A 27,567-nucleotide genomic window follows, 5' to 3' on the forward strand; every position below is an offset into this window, starting at 1 on the left:
AGCTGGCATGGAGTAACGATCTGAGTGGAGTTAAATAGAGCAGCCAGCCAAAGACTAAACTGTGGAAGGAACCTCAGAAGCAGCAGCTCCACTCACAGCCACCAGAGGGAGTCCATGGACAGAACTCGCCGAAGTACCATTCATGACCACAGGAGGGAGTTCGATAACAGAATTCACAACAGTAACCCCCCTTGAGGAGGGGTCACCGAACCCTCTCCAGAGCCCCCAGGCCGATCAGGACGAGCCAAATGAAAGGCACGAACTAGATCGGCAGCATGAACATCAGAGGCAAAAACCCAGGAATTATCTTCCTGACCATAACCCTTCCACTTGACCAGGTACTGGAGTTTCCGTCTCGAAATACGAGAATCCAAAATCTTCTCCACCACATACTCCAACTCCCCCTCGACCAACACCGGGGCAGGCGGATCAATGGAGGGAACCATAGGCGCCACGTATCTCCGCAATAACGACCTATGGAACACATTATGGATGGCAAAAGAAGCTGGAAGGGCCAAACGAAATGACACAGGATTGAGAACTTCAGAAATCTTATACGGACCAATGAAACGAGGCTTAAACTTAGGAAAGGAAACCTTCATAGGAACATAACGAGATGACAACCAAACCAAATACCCAACACAAAGTCGGGGACCAACACAGTGCCAGCGGTTAGCGAAACGTTGAGCCTTCTCCTGGGACAATGTCAAATTGCCCACCACATGAGTCCAAATCTGCTGCAACCTGTCCACCACAATATCCACACCAGGACAGTCCGAAGGCTCAACCTGCCCTGAAGAGAAACGAGGATGGAAACCAGAATTACAGAAAAAAGGAGAAACCAAAGTAGCCGAGCTGGCCCGATTATTAAGGGCGAACTCAGCCAAAGGCAAGAAGGACACCCAATCATCCTGATCAGCAGAAACAAAGCATCTCAGATATGTTTCCAAAGTCTGATTAGTTCGTTCGGTTTGGCCATTTGTCTGAGGATGGAAAGCCGAAGAAAAAGACAAATCAATGCCCATCTCAGCACAAAGGGACCACCAAAACCTCGAAACAAACTGGGAACCTCTGTCCGAGACGATGTTCTCCGGAATGCCATGCAAACGAACCACATGCTGGAAAAACAATGGCACCAAATCAGAGGAGGAAGGCAATTTAGACAAGGGTACCAAATGGACCATCTTAGAGAAGCGATCACAAACCACCCAAATGACCGACATCCTTTGAGAGACAGGGAGATCTGAAATAAAATCCATGGAAATATGCGTCCAGGGCCTCTTCGGGACCGGCAAGGGCAAAAGCAACCCACTGGCACGAGAACAGCAGGGCTTAGCCCGAGCACAAGTCCCACAGGACTGCACAAAAGAACGCACATCCCGTGACAAAGAAGGCCACCAAAAGGATCTAGCCACCAAATCTCTGGTACCAAAGATTCCAGGATGACCCGCCAACACCGAACAATGAACCTCAGAGATAATTCTACTAGTCCATCTATCAGGGACAAACAGTTTCTCCGCTGGACAACGGTCAGGTCTATCAGCCTGAACCTTCTGCAGCACGCGCCGCAAATCAGGGGAGATGGCAGACAATATTACCCCCTCATTGAGGATACCCGCCGGCTCAGAAACACCCGGAGAGTCAGGCACAAAACTCCTTGACAGGGCATCAGCCTTCACATTCTTAGAGCCCGGAAGGTACGAAACCACAAAATCAAAACGGGAGAAAAACAGCGACCATCGAGCCTGTCTAGGATTCAACAGTTTGGCAGACTCGAGATAAGTCAAATTCTTGTGATCCGTCAAGACTACCACGCGATGCTTGGCTCCTTCAAGCCAATGTCGCCACTCCTCGAATGCCCACTTCATGGCGAACAACTCTCGATTGCCAACATCATAATTGCGCTCAGCTGGCGAGAATTTTCTAGAAAAGAAGGCACATGGTTTCATCACCAAGCCATCAGAACTTCTTTGCGACAAAACAGCCCCTGCTCCAATCTCAGAAGCATCAACCTCGACCTGAAACGGAAGCGAAACATCTGGCTGGCACAACACAGGGGCAGAAGAAAAACGACGCTTCAACTCCTGAAAAGCCTCTACAGCCGCAGAGGACCAATTGACCACATCAGCACCTTTCTTGGTCAAGTCAGTCAACGGTTTAGCAACACTAGAAAAATTACTGATGAAGCGACGGTAAAAATTAGCAAAGCCCAGGAACTTCTGCAAGCTCTTCACAGATGTCGGCTGAGTCCAATCATAAATGGCCTGGACTTTAACAGGGTCCATCTCGATAGTAGAAGGGGAAAAAATGAAACCCAAAAATGAAACCTTCTGAACCCCAAAGAGACATTTCGACCCCTTCACAAACAAGGAATTCGCACGAAGGACCTGGAACACCATTCTGACCTGCTTCACATGAGACTCCCAATCATCCGAAAAGACTAAAATATCATCCAAATATACAATCATGAATCTATCCAGGTACTCTCGGAAGATGTCATGCATAAAGGACTGAAACACAGATGGAGCATTAGAAAGCCCGAATGGCATAACCAGGTACTCAAAATGACCCTCGGGCGTATTAAATGCTGATTTCCATTCATCACCCTATTTAATTCGCACAAGATTATACGCCCCTCGAAGGTCTATCTTGGTGAACCAACTAGCCCCCTTAATCCGAGCAAACAAATCAGACAGCAGCGGCAAAGGGTACTGAAATTTGACTGTGATCTTATTAAGAAGGCGGTAATAAATACAAGGTCTCAAAGAGCCATCCTTCTTGGCCACAAAAAAGAACCCTGCTCCCAACGGTGATGACGACGGGCGAATATGACCTTTCTCCAAGGATTCCTTTATATAACTCCGCATAGCGGCGTGCTCTGGCACAGATAAATTAAACAGTCGGCCCTTAGGAAACTTACTACCAGGAATCAAATTAATAGCACATTCGCAATCCCTATGAGGAGGTAAGGCACCGGATTTGGGCTCTTCAAATACATCCCGGTAATCTGACAAAAACTCAGGGACTTCAGAAGGAGTGGAAGGCGAAATTGACAGCAATGGAACATCACCATGTACCCCCTGACAACCCCAGCTGGACACATAGATTTCCAATCCAATACTGGATTATGGACCTGTAGCCATGGCAGCCCCAATACGACCACATCATGCAGATTATGCAACACCAAAAAGCGAATATCCTCCTGATGTGCAGGAGCCATGCACATGGTCAATTGAGTCCAGTACTGAGGCTTATTCTTGGCCAAAGGTGTAGCATCAATTCCTCTCAATGGAATAGGATACTGCAAGGGCTCCAAGAAAAAACCACAGCGCCTGGCAAACTCCAAGTCCATCAAATTCAGGGCAGCGCCTGAATCCACAAATGCCATAACAGAATAGGACGACAGAGAGCAAATCAGAGTAACGGACAAAAGAAATTTAGACTGTACTGTACTAATGGTGGCAGACCTAGCGAACCGCTTAGTGCGCTTAGGACAATCGGAGATAGCATGAGTGGAATCACGACAGTAAAAACACAGCCCATTCCGACGTCTGTGTTCTTGCCGTTCAGCTCTAGTCAAAGTCCTATCACACTGCATAGGCTCAGGCCTATGCTCAGAGAATACCGCCAAATGATGCACAGCTTTGCGCTCACGCAAGCGCCGATCGATCTGAATGGCCAAGGACAGACTCGTTCAGACCAGCAGGCGTGGGAAATCCCACCATGACATCCTTAAGGGCTTCAGAAAGACCCTTTCTGAAAATTGCCGCCAGGGCACACTCATTCCACTGAGTAAGCACAGACCACTTTCTAAACTACTGACAGTACACCTCCGCTTCATCCTGACCCTGACACAAAGCCAGCAAGATTTTCTCTGCCTGATCCACTGAATTTGGTTCATCATAAAGCAATCCAAGCGCCAGAAAAAACGCATCTACATCACGCAATGCAGGATCTCCTGGCGCAAGGGAAAATGCCCAGTCTTGAGGGTCACCACGCAACAAAGAAATAATGATTTTTACTTGTTGAACGGGGTCACCAGAGGAGCGGGGTTTCAAAGCTAGAAACAGTTTACAATTATTTTTGAAATTCAGGAACTTAGATCTATCCCCAGAAAACAAATCAGGAATTGGAATTCTAGGCTCTAACATCGGATTCTGAACCACAAAATCTTGAATGTTTTGTACCCTTGCAGTGAGATGATCCACACAAGAGGACAGACCTTGAATGTCCATATCTACACCTGTGTCCGGAACCACCCAGAGGCTTAGGGGAAAAGAAAGACAAAAAACACTGCAGAGAAAAAAAATGGTCTCAGAACTTCTCTTATCCCTCTATTGAGATGCATTAATACTTTGGGCCAGCTGTACTGTTATGGACCTGGTGGTTAGGAGCACCCGGAACAACCTGATGGTTAAACTCACAGGACAAGCTCTGGAAAGTGGGAGCTCTGCCGACCGCAATCCCTAATCCTATCACACAACTAGAAATAGCCGTGGAGCGTACCTAACACGACCTAGACGCCTCTTCACAGCCTAAGAGCTAACTAGCCCTAAAGATAGAAAATAAAGCCTACCTTGCCTCAGAGAAATTCCCCAAAGGAAAAGGCAGCCCCCCACATATATTGACTGTGAGATAAGATGAAAGTCACAAACACCGAAATGAAACAGGTTTTAGCAAAGGGAGGCCAGACTTACTAAACAGACTGAGGATAGGAAAGGTATCTTTGCGGTCAGCACAAAACCCTACAAAAAGACCACGCAGAGTGTGCAAAAAGGCCTCCGCACCGACTCACGGTGCGGAGGTGCCACTCTGCATCCCAGAGCTTCCAGCTAGCAGGGCAAGATCATGATAGCCAGCTGGACAAGAAAACAATGAACAAATAAATAACTAGCAGGGACTTAGCTTCTGCTAGAGTAGACAGGTCACCAGAAAGATCCAAGAGCAAACTGAACCAGTACAAGAACATTGACAGCTGGCATGGAGTAACGATCTGAGTGGAGTTAAATAGAGCAGCCAGCCAAAGACTAAACTACGTCACCTGTGGAAGGAACCTCAGAAGCAGCAGCTCCACTCACAGCCACCAGAGGGAGTCCATGGACAGAACTCGCCGAAGTACCATTCATGACCACAGGAGGGAGTTCGATAACAGAATTCACAACACCCTCTCGGCTGATACTCGAGTCAAGGTGGGTGGCAGGGTCGGCGGGTGAGGGCGCTGAGGCATACTTACCTGCTTCCAGCGATCTTGGCGCTCCCCGCCTGTCCCACGGTCTTCGGTGCTGCAGTTCTTCCCCTGTTCAGCGGTCACGTGGGACCGCTGATTAGAGAACTGAATATGCGGCTCCACCTCCCATAGGGGTGGAGCCGCCTATTCATTTCTCTAATCAGCGGTAACGGTGACCGCTGATAGAGGAAGAGGCTGCGGCACAGAAGACCAGCTGTCCGGGAGAAGGAGCCGGATGCCGGGACCAGGTAAGTATGTCATATTTACCTGTCCCCGTTCCAGCCGCCGCTGCATCTTCCCGGCGCCGCTCCGCTCTGACTGTTCAGGTCAGAGGGCGCGATGACGCATATAGTGTGCGCGGCGCCCTCTGCCTGATCAGTCAGTGCGGAGAGACGCCGGGACCGGACGCTGAAGAGCTGCAAGCAAGAGAGGGGAGTATGTGTTTTTTTTTTTTTTTATTGCAGCAGCAGCAATGGCACAGATTTATGTGGAGCATATATGGGGCAAAAATGAACTGTGCAGAGCACTATATGGGGCACAGCAATGTGACAATAATGAACGGTGCAGAGCACTATATGGGGCACAGCTATGAGACAAAAATGAACGGTGCAGAGCACTATATGGCACAGCTATGGGGAAATATGAACGATGCAGAGCACTATATGGCAGCTATGGGGAAATATGAACGGTGCAGAGCACTATATGGCACAGCTATGGGGCAATAATGAACGGTGCAGAGCATCATATGGTGCACAGCTATGGGGAAATATGAACGGTGCAGAGCACTATATGTACAGCTATGGGGAAATATGAACGGTGCAGAGCACTATATGGCACAGCTATGGGGCAATAATGAACGGTGCAGAGCACTATATGGCACAGCTATGGGGCAATAATGAACAGTGCAGAGCACTATATGGCACAGCTATGGGGAAATAATGAACGGTGCAGAGCACTATATGGCACAGCTATGGGGAAATAATGAACGGTGCAGAGCACTATATGGCACAGCTATGGGGCAATAATGAACGGTGCAGCGCACTATATGTACAGCTATGGGGAAATATGAACGGTGCAGAGCACTATATGGCACAGCTATGGGGCAATAATGAACGGTGCAGAGCACTATATGGCACAGCTATGGGGCAATAATGAACAGTGCAGAGCACTATATGGCACAGCTATGGGGAAATAATGAACGGTGCAGAGCACTATATGGCACAGCTATGGGGAAATAATGAACGGTGCAGAGCACTATATGGCACAGCTATGGGGAAATAATTATCTATTTTTATTTTTGAAATTCACCGGTAAATGCTGCATTTCCTACCCTAGGCTTATACTCGAGTCAATAAGTTTTCCCAGTTTTTTGTGGCAAAATTAGGGGGGGTCGGCTTATACTCGGGTCGGCTTATACTCGAGTATATACGGTAAGTTACTTACAAAACGCTTCCGGGAACGGGGGTATCCACGTAGAGTCATCTCAGGGGCATTCGAGTTCTCACGGCAAAAATCGAGGGAGGAAGTGCTTAGGACACAACAGAGAGGCAACAGGAACCAACTCAGCCTTGTAACGAAGTTCAATAACCAGTGGAAAGATATACACCACTTAATGGAGTCGAATTGGGGGATTTTGCTTAGTGACACAAGATTGAGGACGTTCATCCAGAGTAGACCGAGGTTGGTGGCAAGGAGAGCGACGAACCTAAAGGATTGCCTATCAAGGAGCCACTACAGGCGGCCAACTACTAAAACACGCTCAGGTAAAACTGTTATTTGCTCCTTCCCTTGTGGGAGTTGTTCTATTTGCCCCTCTATGTTCGCTGAGGTGGGGATCTCTATCCCTTCCTTGCCCTTTCAGGTGAAATCCAAAACGTATTTTAATTGCCGTACAAAGAATTTGGTATATTCCCTTATTTGTGGTTGCCAAAAAATTTATGTTGGCCAGACCACCCAGGAGTTGCGCAGCAGGGTGCAACAGCATATTTCGAACATCACTATGGCCAAGGTTGATAGGGAAAGGGAGAAACAGATTACCTCTGTGGCAGCCCACTTCCTGGAACATCATAACGGTAACAACAGGACTCTTCGAGTGATGGGCCTAGAGGGGGTGACCTCCAACATTATGGGTGGCAGGGTAACGGATGAACGGCTCAGGAGGGAATCCAGTCTTATCTTTGAGCTCAAAAGCCTGGCACCGGGAGGATTAAACGAGGAGCTATTGTACACGGGCTTCTACAAAAGGATATAGGCTCTTTGAGGTGTGGTCCTTTTGTGGTCTACCATGTACCCTGATCTATACCGTTATATTGGTGCGGGATGAGTTGAGCTCATTATTCTTTATTTCTTACTTTTCATTCCCTTTTTTTCCCTAGGTGCTATAGGTGGTCCTACGGACAACTTGAACTCCCCGTCGGAACAAAAGGGCTTGTTGGAACCTTGTTTATATGGACTCCTTTGAGAAGAAACCAATATACTATCTTGGAAGAACTTGGGATGGATATAGGCCCTGTTCCCTGGAATGAAGGACTATAAACGCACTTTCCGTAGTGGCCGACTCTTCCTATTTACTATTGTGTGCAATACTAACTGCACGATTGATCGCGCTTGATCAAAACAACAACTTTCCTACAACATATGTTGTGAATTAATTGGACTTCTTTGATAATCATGGACGAGCGGACTCGGGTCCTTATCTGTCCCCGACTCTCCCATGGATTTGATTGAGGGCTGGTTGTTCTTGCTACTTTCTACTGGAGATCCCTCCCCAGTCCCCCCTCCTCCTCTTTTCCCCCTTCCCACCCTCCCCCCCCCCCTTTTTTTTTTTTTTTTTTGCGCTACATCTAGTAGTATAGCAATAGGCTTTGCCTATCTTGTGGCTATATCTTTCGGGATTATTTAGAGATATGCTGCATGTATAACCTCTGTAATACACGATGTAGTTCGCCTTAACCCTATGTTTGGTTTGCATAATTTCTATTTGCGCAGGCTCCTGTGGGAAGGTTTGGGGACTTTCTGGTATATCAATTTTTGGAATACACTTGCTTAGCTGCACCCACCAACATACTTTGTCCCCTTTCTGGATTTTGAGGAGCGGATTCGCTCTGTACCCTCGTATATTGGGTGGGGGGGTGGTATGGTATGGCCTGAGGGTTTGTCCAGGGTCTTCTTGGTAGCTTTAGCATTTCACCGGTCAGATCTTGTGTGACACCTCTGTGAGGATTACACTGCCCGCAGGATTATGTTTCCTGTATATATGGCTAATAGATGTAAAGGGGGGAGGGGATGGGGCACTAGACGTGTCCGTTCATCGGTATGTGTGGTACCGTGAGCACATTACCGCCTTGTGACCATGCACTTCTATGGGGGAGTTTAAGCCACAGTCCTATGGCTGCACAATAGGTTGCTCTGAAGAGGGGTTATATGGTACCTTTGTGACAACTTAACCTGTCGAGTATGGACGCGGATGGTGGTGTGACTGTGCCCTGGCCAGGGGAGTTCTGAATAATACCTGCATATGTATGTGTGTGTTGGTTTGGAATTAACATCCTCCCTGCTCTCAGTACGCATGGAGACCGGAATGATCCAATGTATAACGTCTTTACTACGGGCGGAGATCTGGGGCCTCCTGACAACAGGGTGAACTATACTGGCGTTCTGCGCATGCACGAACTGCCGTGACTAGCATTATGGGAAATCTCACAGCGCCTGCGCAGCTGACCTCCCACCACGCCGGGATGATGTGCCGGCACCGCCATGACTGTGTACACCTGGTAGGTGTTATAATGTTATAGAGTGCTATATAAACCTGTGAACGCACAGACCTCTCATACTGACCTTGAGAAAGACGCCTTGAGCGTCGATACGCGTGGGTCTCTGCACTCACACAGCTATCAGGATCTTATGGGCCTGTCACTTTATGACCACTGAGTACGCTGATTATACTAGGTTGGGTAAGAGTCTCCCTGGGATCTAGGGGGATAGTGAGTGGGAGGATTATCATATGCATGTTTATTGTGCTGCTCCCATTCTGGGGGTAGCTTGTTGGTACAATCACAGGGTTTAGTGTTTTCCATGCACTTACCAACCTGGTAGTACTCATCCAGTAACAGCACATTTTGTGCGTCTACATGTATGTTACGGATCATTAATGGACATATGTGATTTGTATATACTATATTATGCTCGAGTATTATAAGTAGCTGTGTTATGTGCATATCTTGTTGGTATTTAACCTAATATTGTTGTGGACCCATCACCCTAATTTAAGTTATGGATTTTTAAGTGTTTTTAATTATTTTCTGTATATAGTTCACAAATAAAGATTTTTGATATTTTAACCCCTTCACCCCAAAGCCTGTTTTCACCTAAGTGACAGGGCCAATTTTTACAATTCTGACCACTGTCACTTTATGAGGTCATAACTCTGAAACGCTTCAACGGATCCTGGTGATTCTGACACTGTTTTCTCGTGACATATTGTACTTCATGATAGTGGTAAAACTTCTTCGATATGACTTGCATTTATTTGTGAAAAAAACAAAAATCTGTCGGAAATTATGAAAATTTAGCAATTTTCAAACTCTTAGTTTTTATGCCCTTAAATTAGAGAGTTATATCACATAATATAGTTAATAAACAACATTTCCCACATGTCTGCTTTACATCAGCACAATTTTGGAAACATAACTTTTTTTTGTTAGGACGTTATAAGGGTTAAAAGTTGACCAGCGATTTCTCATTTTTGCAACAAAATTTGCAAAACCATTTTTTTACGGACCACCTCACACTTGAAGTGACTTTGAGGGGTCTATATGACAGAAAATGCCCAAAAGTGACACCATTCTAAAAACTGCACCCCTCAAGGTACTCAAAACCACATTCAAAAAGTTTATTAACCCTTCAGGTGCTTCACAGGAATTTTTTGAATGTTTAAAAAAATTGAACATTTAACTTTTTTTTCACAAAATTTTTACTTCAGGTCCAATTTGTTTCATTTTACCAAGGGTAACAGGAGAAATTGGACCACAAAATTCGTTGTACAATTTGTCCTGAGTACGCCGATACCCCATATGTGGGGGTAAACCACTGTTTGGGCACATGGCAGAGCTCGGAAGGGAAGGAGCGCCATTTGACTTTTCAATGCAAGATTTGCTGGAATTGAGATCGGAGCCCATGTCACGATTGGAGAGCCCCTGATGTGCCTAAACAGTGGAAACCCCCACAAGTGACACCATTTTGGAAAGTAGATTCCCTAAGGAACTAATCTAGATGTGTGGTGAGCACTTTGAACCTCCAAGTGCTTCACAGAAGTTTATAATGTAGAGCCGTAAAAAAAATTTTTTTATTAATTTTCACAAAAAATGATCTTTTTGCCCCAAATGTTTTATTTTCCCAAGGGTAAAAGGATAAATTGGACCCCAAAAGTTGTTGTGCAATTTGTCCTGAGTACGCCGATACTTCATATATGGGGATAAACCACTGTTTGAGCGCATGGCAGAGCTCGGAAGGGAAGGAGTGCCATTTGACTTTTCAATGCAAAATTGGCTGGAATTGAGATCGGACGCCATGTCGCATTTGGAGAGCCCCTGACGTGCCTTAACAGTGGAAACCCCCCCACAAGTGACCCCATTTTGGAAAGAAGACCCCCTAAGGAACTTATCTAGATGTGTGGTGAGCACTTTTAACCCCCAATTGTTTCACTAAAGTTTAGAATGTAGCATTGTGAAAATTAAAAAATCATTATTTCTTTCCACAAAATGATGTTTTAGCCCGCAATTTTTTTTTCCCAAGGGTAACAGGAAAAATTGGACCACAAATGTTATTGTCCAACTTGTCCTGAGAACGCTGATACCCCATATGTTGGGGGGAACCACTGTTTGGGTGCACGGCAGAGCTCGAAAGGGAAGGAGCGCCATTTGAAATGCAGACTTAGATGGATTGGTCTGCAGGCGTCATGTTGCATTTGCAGAGCCCCTGATGTACCTAAACAGTAGAAACCCCCCACAAGTGACCCCATATTGGAAACTAGACCCCCAAAGGAACTTATCTAGATGTGTTGTGAGAGCTTTGAACCAACAAGTGTTTCACTACAGTTTATAACGCAGAGCTGTGAAAATAAAAAATATTTTTTTTTCCACGAAAATGATATTTTATTCCCTATGTTTTTATTTTCCCAAGGGTAACAGGACAAATTGGACCCCAAAAGTTGTTGTCCAACTTGTCCTGAGAATGCTGATACCCCATATGTTGGGGGGAACCACTGTTTGGGCACACAGGAGAACTCGGAAGGGAAGGAGCCCTGTTTTACTTTTTCAAAGCAGAATTGGCTGGAATTGAGATCGGACGCCATGTCGCGTTTGGAGAGCCCCTGATGTGCCTAAACAGTGGAAACCCCCAATTATAACTGAAACCCTAACCCCAACCCTAGCCCTAACCCTAACCCTAGCCCTAACCCTAGCCCTAACCCTAGCCCTAACCCTAGCCCTAACCCTAGCCCTAGCACTAATGGGAAAATGGAAATAAATACATTTTTTTACATTTTATTATTTTTCCCTAACTAAGGGGGTGATGAAGGGGGGTTTGATTTACTTTTATAGCGTTTTTTTGGCGGATTTTTATGATTGGCAGCTGTCACACACTAAAAGACGCTTTTTATTGCAAAAAATAGTTTTTGCATCACCACATTTTGAGAGCTATAATTTATCCATATTTTGGCCCACAGAGTCATATGAGGTCTTGTTTTTTGCGGGACGAGTTGACGTTTTTATTGGTAACATTTTCGGGCAGATGACATTTTTTGATCGCTTTTTATTCCGATTTTTGGGAGGCGGAATGAACAAAAACCAGCAATTCCTGAATTTCTTTTAGGGGGGGCGTTTATACCGTTCCACGTGTGGTAAAATGGATAAAGCAGTTTTATTCTTCGGGTCAGTACGATTACAGCGATACCTCATTTATGTAATTTTTTTTATGTTTTGCCGCTTTTACACAATAAAAACTATTTTATATAAAAAAATAATTGTTTTTGCATCGCATTATTCTGAGAGCTATAACTTTTTTATTTTTCTGCTGATGATGCTGTATGGCGGCTTTTTTTTTGCGGGACAAGATGACGTTTTCAGCGGTACCATGGTTATTTATATCCGTCGTTTTGATCGCGTGTTATTCCACTTTTTGTTCGCCTGTATGATAATAAAGCGTTGTTTTTTGCTTTTTTTTTTTTTTTTTCGGTGTTCACTGAAGGGGTTAACTAGTGGGACAGTTTTATAGAGCGGGTCGTTACGGACGCGGCGATACCAAATATGTGTACATGTATTTTTTATTTTTTTTTTTTACATAAATAAATGGATTTATTGGGAAATGTTTTTTTTTTGGGGGGGGGGGGGATTTTTTTTTATTTTTTTTTACACATTCAATTTTTTTTTTTTTTTTAACTTTCTAACATTGTCCCAGGGTGGGACATCTCTGTATTAGATCAGATCGTTGATCTGACACTGTGCATAGCACACTGTCAGATCAACGATCTGACATGCAGTTTAGCTGGCTTTCCAGCGCCTGCTCTCAGCAGGCGCCGGCTAGCCAGGTCACTTCATGACCCGGAAGGAGTCCGGCGGCCATCTTGGATCCGGGGACTCCTTCCGGGTCACCGGAGCAACGCGATCTCATTGCGTTGCTCCGGTGGGAGAGCGCAGGGAGCCCCCGTCCCTGCGCGATCCCCCTCTATGCCGCTGTCACTACTGACAGCGGCATCAGAGGGGTTAAATGCCCGCGATCGGCGATAGCGCCGATCGTGGGCATTGCTGCGGGGTGTCAGCTGTCATATACAGCGGACCCCCGCACCCGATCACCGCGGCACTCAGCGCGAGACCGCGGTGATCGGTGCGCCGTACTAGTACTGCTGCTGGCACTAATGCAGTGCCGGCAGCGCAGTACTAGTACGGCGCATGTCGCGAAGGGGTTAAAATTATTGCTGTGGTGATCCCAATTCCTATGCATACACTGTTTGTCTATAAGTCAAAAAGTTATGTTACACAAAATCTTTACATGTCTACTTTACATCTGCATCATTTTTTAAACTTTTTTTTTTGGTTAGGAAGTTAAAATGGTTAAAATTTGATCCACAATTTCTCATTTTTCCAACAAAATTTACAAAACCATTTTTTAGGGACCATATCACATTTCAAGTGACTTTGGGGGCCTATATTACAGAAAATACCCCAAAGTGACACCATTCTAAAACCTGCACCCTTCAAAGTACTCAAAACCACTTTCAAGAACTGTATTAACCATTTCGGTGATTCACAGGAACTAAAGAAATGTGGAAGGAAAAAAATGAACATTTAACTTTTTTTCTTATTTCACAGAAATGTTACTTTACCTCCAAATTTGTTATTTTAACAATCACAAGGGTAACAGGAGAAATTGCACAACAACAGTTAGGGTCCATTTTCTCCTGAGTATGCCAATACCCCACATATGGGGGAATACTACTATTTGGCAGGGCTCGGAAGGGAAGGAACACAGTTTGACTTTTTGGACGCAAAAACGTCTGGAATCGAGAGAGGATGCAATGTTGCGTTTGGAGAGCCCCTGATGTGCCTAAACAGTGGAAACCCTCCACCCTGCTTAACCCAGCAGGAAGTGCGGCGGCATCTAAAAATCACTAAAATTGACAAATCTCCGGGCCCGGATGGGATACACCTCGAGTACTGCAGGAATTAAGTACAGTCATTGATAGACCATTATTTTTAATCTTTAAAGACTCCATAATAACAGGGTCTGTGCCACAGGACTGGCGTATAGCAAATGTGGTGCCAATATTCAAAAAGGGAACAAAAACTGAACTCGGAAATTATAGGCCAGTAAGCTTAACCTCTACTGTGGGTAAAATCCTGGAGGGCATTCTAAGGGACACTATACTGGAGTATCTGAAGAGGAATAACCTCATGACCCAGTATCAGCACGGGTTTACTAGGGACCGTTCATGTCAGACTAATTTGATCAGTTTCTATGAAGAGGTAAGGCTACGTTCACATTAGCGTCGCGTCGCTGTTGCGTCGGCGACGCAGCGGCGACGCACGGAAAAACGCGCGCAAACGCGCGCAAAAACGCACGCGTTTTGCGACGCGTGCGTCGTTTTTTGCCGAAATCGGACGCAAGAAAAATGCAACTTGTAGCGTTTTCTTGCGTCCGACGCTAGCGTCTAAAACGACGCACGTGTCGGAAAACGCGTGCAAAAAGACGCACGCGTCCCCTATGTTAAACATAGGGGCGCGTCGCCGACGCAACAGCGACGCGACGCTAATGTGAACGTAGACTAAGTTCCGGATTGGACCAAGGGAACCCAGTGGATGTAGTGTATATGGACTTTTCAAAAGCTTTTGATACGGTGCCACACAAAAGGTTGATACATAAAATGAGAATAATGGGGATAGGGGAAAATATGTGCAAGTGGGTTGAGAGCTGGCTCAGGGATAGGAAACAAAGGGTGGTTATTAATGGAGCACACTCGGACTGGGTAGCGGTTAGCAGTGGGGTACCACAGGGGTCTGTATTGGGCCCTCTTCTTTTTAACATTTATTAATGACCTTGTAGGTGGCATTCAGAGTAGAATTTCAATATTTGCAGATGACACTAAACTCTGCAGGGTAATCAATACAGAAGAGGACAATTTTATATTACAGGATGATTTATGTAAACTAGAAGCTTGGGCTGATAAATGGCAAATGAGCTTTAATGGGGATAAATGTAAGGTCATGCACTTGGGTAGAAGTAATAAGATGTATAATTATGTGCTTAATTCTAAAACTCTGGGCAAAACCGTCAATGAAAAAGACCTGGGTGTATGGGTGGATGACAAACTCATATTCAGGGGCCAGTGTCAGGCAGCTGCTACAAAGGCAAATAAAATAATGGGATGCATTAAAAGAGGCATAGATGCTCATGAGGAGAATATAATTTTACCTCTACAAGTCACTAGTTCGACCACACTTAGAATACTGTGCACAGTTCTGGTCTCCGGTGTTTAAGAAAGACATAGCTGAACTGGAGCGGGTGCAGAGAAGAGCGACCAAGGTTATTAGAGGACTGGGGGGTCTGCAATACCAAGATAGGTTATTACAATTGGGGCTATTTAGTTTGGAAAAACGAAGACTAAGGGGTGATCTTATTTTAATGTATAAATATATGAGGGGACAGTACAAAGACCTTTCTGATGATCTTTTTAATCATAGACCTGAAACAGGGACAAGGGGGCATCCTCTGCGTTTGGAGGAAAAAAGGTTTAAGCATAATAACAGACGCGGATTCTTTACTGTAAGAGCAGTGAGACTATGGAACTCTCTGCCGTATGATGCTGTAATGAGTGATTCATTACTTAAATTTAAGAGGGGATTGGATACCTTTCTGGAAAAGTATAATGTTACAGGGTATATACACTAGATTCCTTGATAGGGCGTTGATCCAGGGAACTAGTCTGATTGCCGTATGTGGAGTCGGGAAGGAATTTTTTTCCCCAATGTGGAGCTTACTCTTTGCCACATGGGTTTTTTTTGCCTTCCTCTGGATCAACATGTTAGGGCATGTTAGGTTAGGCTATGGGTTGAACTAGATGGACATATAGTCTTCCTTCAACCTTAATAACTATGTAACTATGTAACAAGTGACACCATTTCAGAAACGAGACCCCTCAAGGAATTTATCTAGATGAGTCATGAACCCCCAGGTGCTTCACAGAAGTTTATAACGTAGATCTGTGGAAATACAAAATTACATTTTGCCCACAAAAATGTACTTTTAGCCACAATTTTTTAATTTCACAAGGGTGACAGGAGAAAATGGACCCAAACATTTGTTGTGCAATTTCTCCCAAGTACGCAGATACCCCATATGTGGAGGAAAAAACAGTGTTTGGGAGCACGGGAGGGCTTGGAAAAGAAGAAACGAGGTTTTAGAAACCAGACTTTGATGGAATGGTCTGTGGGTGTCATGTCACCCCTGAGGTGCCTAAACAGTGGGGAAAAAAAAAAAAACACACACGCGACCCCTTTTTGGGAACTACACACCTCAAGAAATGTATCCAGGAGTATAGTGAGCATTTTTAACCCACGGGTACTACACAGAATTTCATAACATTAGGTCATCACATAGAAAATTTTCATTTATTTTTTCACGAAAATGTTTAAACCCAAAATTGGTGATTTTCACAATGGATAATAGGAGAAAACAGACCCCATAATTAGTTGCGCAATTTGTCCCAAACGCGACTATATCCCATAAGTGGTCAAAAACTTCTGTTCGGGCACATGGCAGGGTTAGGAAAGGAAAGAGCACCATTTGCATGAGATAGATTGTGAATGCCATGTCTCATTTGAAGAGCACCTGATATGTAAAAACAGCCGAAACGCCCCACAAGTGACTCCATTTTGGAAACTAGACCCCTCAAGGAATTCATCTAAGAGGTGTAGTATTTTGAACCTGTAGGTGACTGACAAATTTTTATAGCATGGAGATGCGTAAATATAACATTTTAGTGGTAAAAATGTAATTTTCGGATTTGCTGCAAATTTGTCATTACACAGGGGTTAATAGTTGAAACTAGACCAGACAATTTATTGCACAACTTCTCCCGAACCTGGTGCTGCGCCATGTTATCAGAAATTACTGTTTAGCCACCCGTCGGGGCAGAGAAGAAAGAAGCGCTATTTGACTTATGGAGGCCAGAATTTGCTAGAATAGTTTGCACGCGACATTTGTGAAACCCCGAAAGTGCTAGAGCAGCAGAAACACAAAAGGGAAAAAGTGACCTCCATTGTAGAAACTGCACCACCCAAAGAATTCATCTACGACTGCAATAACTATTTTGTAACATCCACGCCAGGCTTTTTTTCTGGAGAATTGCAAATCTGTCTTGTACCCATACATTGTGTCCCCCATACAGTGTAGATATAATAAGAAAATTTGGCACTCCAGATAATGATGAAAAAAGATTATATATAATATTCATTATTTTATTTAAAAAAATTATAATGACGTTTTGGCCGAACGGCCTTCCTCAGAACAGGGAATTGAGATAAGTATAAACAGCTGGAGACAGGAAGCAAAAGACCATAGATAAGAATGCATAAGTGTGCAGTGCTAGAGTACAGCACGTCTGTGTTTATCTCAATTCCCTGTTCAGAGGAAGGCCATTGGGCCTAAACGTTAATATAATTTTTTGCAACAAAATAATGGATATTATATACAAGAAATATTTTTGCATCATAATCTGGAGTGCCAAATTTTCTTATTATATTGATTGGAGTGGGTTCCTATTTGTGCACCCTAAAGCTGGCATTAGCCTTGTAAGTGTGACCAACTTTTTACTATTGATGCTGCCTATGCTTGAACCACGCGTCGCTAATTGGTCGCGCCCGGCCAGCCGAATCCTGTGTATTCATTAGGAGGGCAACAAAATTAATAAAGGGGATGGGAGAACTACAATACCCAGATAGATTAGCGAAATTAGGATTATTTAGTCTAGAAAAAAGACGACTGAGGGGCGATCTAATAACCATGTATAAGTATATAAGGGGACAATACAAATATCTCGCTGAGGATCTGTTTATACCAAGGAAGGTGACGGGCACAAGGGGGCATTCTTTGCGTCTGGAGGAGAGAAGGTTTTTCCACCAACATAGAAGAGGATTCTTTACTGTTAGGGCAGTGAGAATCTGGAATTGCTTGCCTGAGGAGGTGGTGATGGCGAACTCAGTCGAGGGGTTCAAGAGAGGCCTGGATGTCTTCCTGGAGCAGAACAATATTGTATCATACAATTATTAGGTTCTGTAGAAGGACGTAGATCTGGGTACTTATTATGATGGAATATAGGCTGAACTGGATGGACAAATGTCTTTTTTCGGCCTTACTAACTATGTTACTATGTTACTATGTTACATTACATTATTTTGAAATCATCTACTATATAAAGCTGAATGGGTGTGTGTGTGTGTGTGTGTGTGTGTGTGTGTGTGTGTGTGTGTGTGTGTGTGTGTGTGTGTGTGTGTGTGTGTGTGTGTGTGTGTGTGTATGTCCGGGATTGGCATCTGTACTGTCGCAGCTACAGCCACAAAATTTTGCACAGTCACACGTCTGGACCCCGAGAGCGTCATAGGCTATGTTGTGAGGTGAAATTTTAACCCTGCGCGTTCCAATTCATCAAACAATTTTGCCCCTACCTACATAATGGGTAAAAAAGTGAAAGGAAAAGTGTTGGAGGCGTCGCAGCTACAGCCACAAAATTTTACACAGTCACACGTCTGGACCCCGAGAGCGTCATAGGCTATGTTGTGAGGTGAAATTTTAACCCCGCGCTTTCCAATTCACCAAACAATTTTGCCCCTATCTACATAATGGGAAAAAGTGAAAGGAAGTGTTGGAGGCAAATTGACAGCTGCCAGATGTGAACAAGGGGGACTTAAAGAATGAGAGCGATGGCGCTAAAGAGTAACATAGTAACATAGTTAGTAAGGCCGAAAAAAGACATTTGTCCATCCAGTTCAGCCTATATTCCATCATAATAAATCCCCAGACCTATATCCTTCTACAGAACCTAATAATTGTATGATACAATATTGTTCTGCTCCATGAAGACATCCAGGCCTCTCTTGAACCCCTCGACTGAGTTCGCCATCACCACCTCCTCAGGCAAGCAATTCCAGATTCTCACTGCCCTAACAGTAAAGAATCCTCTTCTATGTTGGTGGAAAAACCTTCTCTCCTCCAGACGCAAAGAATGCCCCCTTGTGCCCGTCACCTTCCTTGGTATAAACAGATCCTCAGCGAGATATTTGTATTGTCCCCTTATATACAGTGGGGCAAAAAAGTATTTAGTCAGTCAGCAATAGTGCAAGTTCCACCACTTAAAAAGATGAGAGGCGTCTGTAATTTACATCATAGGTAGACCTCAACTATGGGAGACAAACTCAGAAAAAAAATCCTGAAAATCACATTGTCTGTTTTTTTATCATTTTTTTTGCGTTTTATGGTGGAAAATAAGTATTTGGTCAGAAACAAACAATCAAGATTTCTGGCTCTCACAGACCTGTAACTTCTTCTTTAAGAGTCTCCTCTTTCCTCCACTCATTACCTGTAGTAATGGCACCTGTTTAAACTTGTTATCAGTATAAAAAGACACCTGTGCACACCCTCAAACAGTCTGACTCCAAACTCCACTATGGTGAAGACCAAAGAGCTGTCAAAGGACACCAGAAACAAAATTGTAGCCCTGCACCAGGCTGGGAAGACTGAATCTGCAATAGCCAACCAGCTGGAGTGAAGAAATCAACAGTGGGAGCAATAATTAGAAAATGGAAGACATACAAGACCACTGATAATCTCCCTCGATCTGGGGCTCCACGCAAAATCCCACCCCGTGGGGTCAGAATGATCACAAGAACGGTGAGCAAAAATCCCAGAACCACGTGGGGGGACCTAGTGAATGAACTGCAGAGAGCTGGGACCAATGTAACAAGGCCTACCATAAGTAACACACTACGCCACCATGGACTCAGATCCTGCAGTGCCAGACGTGTCCCACTGCTTAAGCCAGTACATGTCCGGGCCCATCTGAAGTTTGCTAGAGAGCATTTGGATGATCCAGAGGAGTTTTGGGAGAATGTCCTATGGTATGATGAAACCAAACTGGAACTGTTTGGTAGAAACACAACTTGTCATGTTTGGAGGAAAAAGAATGCTGAGTGCATCCATCAAACACCATACCTACTGTAAAGCATGGTGGTGGAAACATCATGCTTTGGGGCTGTTTCTCTGCAAAGGGGCCAGGACGACTGATCCGGGTACATGAAAGAATGAATGGGGCCATGTATCGTGAGATTTTGAGTGCAAACCTCCTTCCATCAGCAAGGGCATTGAAGATGAAACGTGGCTGGGTCTTTCAACATGACAATGATCCAAAGCACACCGCCAGGGCAATGAAGGAGTGGCTTCGTAAGAAGCATTTCAAGGTCCTGGAGTGGCCTAGCCAGTCTCCAGATCTCAACCTTATAGAAAACCTTTGGAGGGAGTTGAAAGTCCGTGTTGCCAAGCGAAAAGCCAAAAACATCACTGCTCTAGAGGAGATCTGCATGGAGGAATGGGCCAACATACCAACAACAGTGTGTGGCAACCTTGTGAAGACTTACAGAAAACGTTTGACCTCTGTCATTGCCAACAAAGGATATATTACAAAGTATTGAAATGAAATTTTGTTTCTGACCAAATACTTATTTTCCACCATAATATGCAAATAAAATGTTAAAAAAAACAGACAATGTGATTTTCAGGATTTTTTTTTCTCAGTTTGTCTCCCATAGTTGAGGTCTACCTATGATGTAAATTACAGACGCCTCTCATCTTTTTAAGTGGTGGAACTTGCACTATTGCTGACTGACTAAATACTTTTTTGCCCCACTGTACTTATACATGGTTATTAGATCGCCCCTCAGTCGTCTTTTTTTTCTAGACTAAATAATCCTAATTTCGCTAATCTATCTGGGTATTGTAGTTCTCCCATCCCCTTTATTAATTTTGTTGCCCTCCTTTGTACTCTCTCTAGTTCCATTATATCCTTCCTGAGCACCGGTGCCCAAAACTGGACACAGTACTCCATGTGCGGTCTAACTAGGGATTTGTACAGAGGCAGTATAAGGCTCTCATCATGTGTATCCAGACCTCTTTTAATGCACCCCATGATCCTGTTTGCCTTGGCAGCTGCTGCCTGGCTGCTCCAGGTAAGTTTATCATTAAGTTTATACCGTACAGTTGCTTAGGTGGAGCCCCGACATGGGATACTCACGACATACGGGGATATGAACACACACACACAAAATGCGCCACACACTTCCACGTGCTTGAACACATATTACCCTCAGCACACATTTCCCCATACATACACCAACCTCACCACATAAAAGTCGAAACACAAAAGTCGCCGCTCAAAACTCGCCACGCGCAAAACTCACCACATGCAAAAACTAGGCTCACGCAAAACTCGCCACAAGTGCAAAACTCACCTCATGGAAAACTCGCCACACGCAAAACTTGCACACGCGGAAAAATTGCCACATGCACAAAAGTTGCAACACATGCAAAAGTTGCATCACACAAAACTTGCACATACTCAAAAGGCACCACACATAAAACTCGCCACGCGCAAAACTCGCCATGCGCAAAACTTGCTGCACACAACTTGCTACACTAAACTGTCACATGCAACTCGACACACAAAAAGTTGCTACACGCATGTTGCCACACTAAACTCATCTCACAAAAGTCGCTACATGCATGTCGCCACACGCAACTCAACACAGACAACTTGACAAACGAAACTCGCCCTAAAACACACACAAGTCTGGTATTATCCTTCAAAAATAAAAATCTGATTAATAAGCAGACAAACTACAAGAGCAACAAATGTACCATATAGGGAATATGGCAGCTGTCAGTCACATGTCCTGTCTATTATGTGTATGTGTGAGCTAATATATACTGCCAGGGGGGAGGGCTTCCTGTTGGCTGGGGATTTATCAGGCTGCCAATCTGGCTTACAAATACTGAGGTAAAAATACTGAGCAAATAACGTGTGAACGAGGTCTAATACAGGAGGAGATGACATACAGATATATACTATATACAGTGGAGATGACACAGGTATATACTATATACAGGGGAGATGACACACATATATACTATATACAGGAGAGATGACACACGTATATACTATATAGAGGAGGAGATGACATACAGGTACATACTATATACAGGAGGAGATGACACACAGGTATATACTATATACAGGAGCAGATGACCTACAGGTATATACTATATACAGGAGGAGATGACATACAGGTATATGCTATATATAGGAGATGACATACAGGTATATACTATATACAAGAGATGACACACAGATATATACTATATACAGGGGAGATGACACACGTATATACTATATACCTGTATGTCATCTCCTCCTGTATATAGTATATACGTGTGTCATCTCCCCTGTATATAGTATATATCTGTGTGTCATCTCCTGTATATAGTATATACCTGTGTGTCATCTCCTCCTGTATATACTATATACAGGAGGAGATGACACACAGGTATATACTATATACAGGAGCAGATGACCTACAGGTATATACTATATACAGGAGGAGATGACATACAGGTATATACTATATACAGGGGAGATTACACACAGGTATATACTATACACAAGGGGAGATGACACACAGGTATATACTATATACAGGGGAGATGACACACATATATACTATATACAGGAGAGATGACACACAGGTATATACTATATAGAGGAGATGACATACAGGTACATACTATATACAGGAGGAGATGACACACAGGTATATACTATATACAGGAGCAGATGACCTACAGGTATATACTATATACAGGAGGAGATGACATACAGGTATATGCAATATATAGGAGATGACATACAGGTATATACTATATACAGGAGATGACACAGATATATACTATATACAGGGGAGATGACACACGTATATACTATATACAGGAGGAGATGACATACAGGTATATACTATATACAGGAGGAGATGACACACAGGTATATACTATATACAGGAGCAGATGACCTACAGGTATATACTATATACAGGAGGAGATGACATACAGGTATATACTATATACAGGGGAGATGACACACAGCAGGTATATACTATATACACGGGAGATGACATACAGGTATATACTATATACAGGAGATGACATACAGGTGTATACTATATATAAGGGAGATGACAAACATGTATATACTGAGGTGAAAATGAGAGGTGTGAGGTGAAAATGAAAAGGTGTGAGTGCAAAATTAGAGGAGTGAGGGAAAATAGTGGAGTGATCGGAAAATGACAGATGTGAGGTCGAAATGACAAGTGTTAGGGGGGAATGAGAGATGTGATTGGGAAAATGAGAGGCGTGATGGGAAAATAAGAGAAGTGAGGTGCTATAACTAACCACAGATATTTACTATGCCCAGGCAACGCCGGGCTCTTCAGCTAGTTATAAATAAACTACATATATATTCTAGAATACCCGATGCATTACAATCGGGCCACCATCTAGTGTTTCTATATAGAGCTTAGAAGGATTCAGCTTTTCTGTTTTTAACCATGTGATATCATAGACCTAATGGAAAACAGAAGAATTAACTGGATAGAAGGGCAAAATGAGCAATCGAAAGTAGACAGAATATATATTGTGCTATATAGTGTAAAAATTTTGATAGGAGTGCTTCTTTAAATGCGATAAGGGAGCCAACTCAATTAACATCTAAATGGAAATGGTGAACACTGGCGCTGTACAATCCGGGCAATAGAGAAAAGAGGGAGAGGCTGATTAAGGGAGAGGGAAAAGAAATGAGAGCTGCTGGTGGGATGGCAGGGTCTGTGCTATACCCTGTCTAAAGTAATTATACTGAAATATATACCAATGACCCACCTGTGCTAATGGAAAATATTTAGTGTGTGCACTACAGCAAGGTAGACAGAGCCAATTGCGCTCTGATTAGTACGATAAATATGCAATAAAATAAATGCAATAAGCGGGCTGTGCCTTAAAATCATATATGTATATACTGACACCCTCCTAATTTATCCGCTAGAGGCTGACAGTAATGGAGTGCCAGTAAGCAATTGAACATCCACTTACTAGTACTGGAAGTCAGGAGGTCGGTGGATGTCCAAGATTCTTGTCGGCTGGTGTGCTGGGCTGCGCCATGGAACTGCGGGTAAATGCCGAGACAGGCTGTGCCCAGAACAATCGCTGTACGCTGGGGCGTCTGAAGGGACAGAAACCGCCAACTCCTGGCGTGCCCCGGCCGGAAGCAATGCCGGAGCAGTAGCGGTGTGTGGGGGAGGGGTGGGAGGGGGGGTGGCCGAGATCGTGACGTCACAAGTTGGGCGGGCGTGTATCAGGGGGAACCAATCCAACGCGTTTCGAAGGAGGTACTCCTTCGTCAGGGCTGGAGTTCCCTGAAGGACCCGTCCTAATATAGCCTCCTCCCTTCAGACATCCCAGCGTACAGCGATTGTTCTGGCACAGCCGGTCTCAGCATTTACCCGCAGTTCCACGGCGCAGCCCAGCACACCAGCCGACAAGAATCTTGGACATCCACCGACCTCCGCAACCATCCTGACTTCCAGTACTAGTAAGTGGATGTTCAATTGCTTACGGGCACTCCATTACTGTCAGCCTCTAGCAGATAAATTAGGAGGGTGTCAGTATATACATATATGATTTTAAGGCAAAGCCCGCTTATTGCATTCAATTAACATCTAACTTAAGGGTATGTGCACACGATGCAGATTTAGTGCAGAACTGCAGCAGATTTTTCTGCAGCAGAAACGCTGCAGAACTGCACTGTGATTTACAGTACAATGTAAATCAATGTGAAAAAAAAAAAGCTGTGCACATGGTGCAGAAAAATCTGCGCAGAAACGCTGCAGATTTCAAAGAAGTGCATGTCACTTCTTTTGTGCAGTTCTGCAGCGTTTCTGCACCCCTCCATTATAGAAATCCATTGGTAAAATCTGCACAAAAAACGCACCTGCGGATTCTGCTAGGAGATGCAGATTTAGTACAGATTTTATGCAGAAAATTCTGCACCAAATCTGCATCGTGTGCACACAGCCTAAAACATGTTTGTGATTTAGGTGACACAGCATTATGTTTACTTCCACACGGCAGCATATCATTCTCACCAGAATCTAGGAGACTTTCGACTAATTTCACATTTCCTGTAGTGAGAGCATTCTTAAGAGAATCTTCATTGCTGTCGGTGACCAACGTTGTATTGAGCGTCTGTGAATGAAATTAACAATATAAAAGTTAGTGTAGAAGGACATTACTAACACAAGAGACCACCACTGGAGAAGATCCACTGATCCGAAGAAACAAACGCCAAACAATGGTTCATAGAGCTAGTTTCCAAATGCATGCCCAGTGCCACTCATGGAGGTAACAACTGGCAGGATAACTACTGGGGCAATCTTCAAATAAGGTCCCCAACTCTTCCACCACTAGCTTTTTGTTTTAATCTGCTGCTATATCTTATAGAGGAAGGGTTAGTTTACTTGAGCAGGTAATCATTTAAACTACATATATCAAATCTGGCCTGCAGGGTGAGCATATTTAGCTCGCAACGCCAGGTGAGTCCCCTGAGTATATTTCATCCTAGATGCCGATACAGTTCAAGGCAATGATGGAGGATGGAGCGTCTAGTGTGCATAAGATCTGAAGACACCATGAAGAGTTCATCATTATATTTGATAAGGAAAAACGTACTGTGATGCAGTGACCCCGGTTACAGCTAGTAGGCGCTGTAGGTGCTCCTCGGGATGCGCATGGAGGCGTATCTGTGATTATGATGGTGAAACAGTGACCGGCAGGATTGTAAATGGCGGTATGTGTCGCAGAGGGAGTCTGCGCCGTAAGCCTGAAGTAAGGTTGTTCTGGGACCTGTAGTCCCACAAAAGGGAGGCTTGCAGGGTTAGTCGGAGAGCTGGGCGGGTCTGGCTAACCACACACACACCTTCCACCTATGGGAGTGGTTATAGGTACATAATGTGACCATGGTGTGGTGTAGTGGAGAGTGTTTGGATCTGTATGGTCCGTGTGCAGGGCCTGGAAGCCAATGTGTTGGGAGTGATATCTCCCTGAATAGCACGTGGTGGGACTTTGGCACTGAGTGGCCTGTGTGTTGGACGGACCCAGCTGGGGACGGACATCCTGAAGCACGCACGGAGAGGCCTGTGTGTTGGACGGTCCCAAGTGGAGATGGACGTCCTGAACAGCACACGCAGTGGCCTGTGTGTTGGACGGTCCCAGGTGGGGACGGACATCCTGAAGAGCGCACGGAAAAGCCGAATGTGCAGAGTCTTAATGCACTGCGTTGGGGAGCTACTGACCTTCATAGGGTCTGGACTATCAGGAGTGCACTGGTCGCAAGGACAGTGATCCTCGTAAGGCAGCTCCCCAGGAGAGAGGACTGACGGGAGGTCAGCGTGTGGAGCAGGACCTCCAGAAAGTTCACACCCAGGAAGGGGGTTATTATAACGGTAGAGAAGTATCTGCCAGTGGAACAGACTGTTTGTGCCTGTTGTGTTCCATTGACATTGATTAACTGTTCGGCGTATGGTCACCCATGGTAACTGGACGAAGTGAGAAGTCCGGCGTGTTTAGTGACCGAGTTGAAGCCGTATAAAATGTATAGAATGAACTGTACATGACCTGGTTTTATGCTGCATTATTGGGTTAAGTGGAAACCTGTGCCTGTGTGACGTTCGCTCGTGACGTTAGCTTTGACTAAGCTTTTCATTTTGGCCCTCTGTATATGATTTTGATATCCCTCACAAAGATTAAATGATGTCAAACAAGTGATGTCAGACAAGTGAATGACGAGAATCGTGAATGAAATGGCTGAACAGCCATCGTTCCATTCCTCGCTTTTGCTGGTCTCCATTTACATTACGCTATCTTCAAAAGATGAACAGAATTTTTTCCTGCACGATGAATGAGCATTTTCTCCAGTCACCTTCCACAACAGCCACTTCGGAGGAAGTCTTCCCTGCCCTAATAGGGGACAGGAACACAAAGAGGTTAAATACCCCTCCCCTTCCCACAACCACCAGTGTTTTCCTGTCCCCTGTGGGGCTTAAAGAGGATTTCTGATGGTGCTGCCGTGGCCGGCGATTGGAGCACCCCACGTTACCTTCGGAAGCCGGGCAGCTGAGGTCGGGGGCTTTGTCTCTCCTCCTCCGGTAGTTGCTCCTGTCTCCTCGCTCCTGCGGGACCTTCCTGCCTCTCCTGCGCCCCCTCCGGGGGTGAAGCGGGGTGGTGATGTGCGTGCTGGGGGCCTCCAATAGCTCCCCGGCTTCCTCCTCCCCCGTGCTGCCGTCTTCGGGGAGCGCGCCTCCACTTCCGGGTCATCGCTGTGTGTGCCACACTGGGGCACGCGTCACTTCCAGTCTTTCTCCTGTGCGTTCCACGGTGGACTGCATGAGCGTGCCAGCTGGCGCTTTCCTCCCAGGACCGGAGGCAACATCAGGGGGCGTTCCAAGGTGGTTTCCCCCCATTAGGCCAAGAGTGGGGGAGGAGGAGCACAGATGACGCTGGACCCTCGATTCTTTTAAAGATTCAGGTGGGGAGTCACCAGGTAAGACATCCTGTCTGATGCTGACTGTGGACAGACGACATGGATGGTAACAAGCTCTCTTTCTCTGCGTGTGCGGAGCCCAGCGTACCCCCTCCTACTG

The 27,567-nt window shown here is 44.8% G+C and overlaps 1 protein-coding gene across 1 annotated transcript in view; it reads right to left on the reverse strand.

Annotated features, from left to right (window-relative positions):
- Positions 1 to 27,567, reverse strand: part of ASZ1 (ankyrin repeat, SAM and basic leucine zipper domain containing 1) — a 276,440-nt gene that overhangs the window by 223,130 nt on the left and 25,743 nt on the right. Inside the window, exon 2 of the mRNA XM_069762334.1 lies at positions 25,015 to 25,114. Within this exon, the coding sequence (XP_069618435.1) occupies positions 25,015 to 25,114 (100 nt within the window). The remainder of the gene's footprint in view (positions 1 to 25,014; positions 25,115 to 27,567) is intronic.

Source organism: Ranitomeya imitator, chromosome 4 (genome assembly GCF_032444005.1).
Source record: "Ranitomeya imitator isolate aRanImi1 chromosome 4, aRanImi1.pri, whole genome shotgun sequence".
NCBI lineage: Eukaryota > Metazoa > Chordata > Amphibia > Anura > Dendrobatidae > Ranitomeya > Ranitomeya imitator.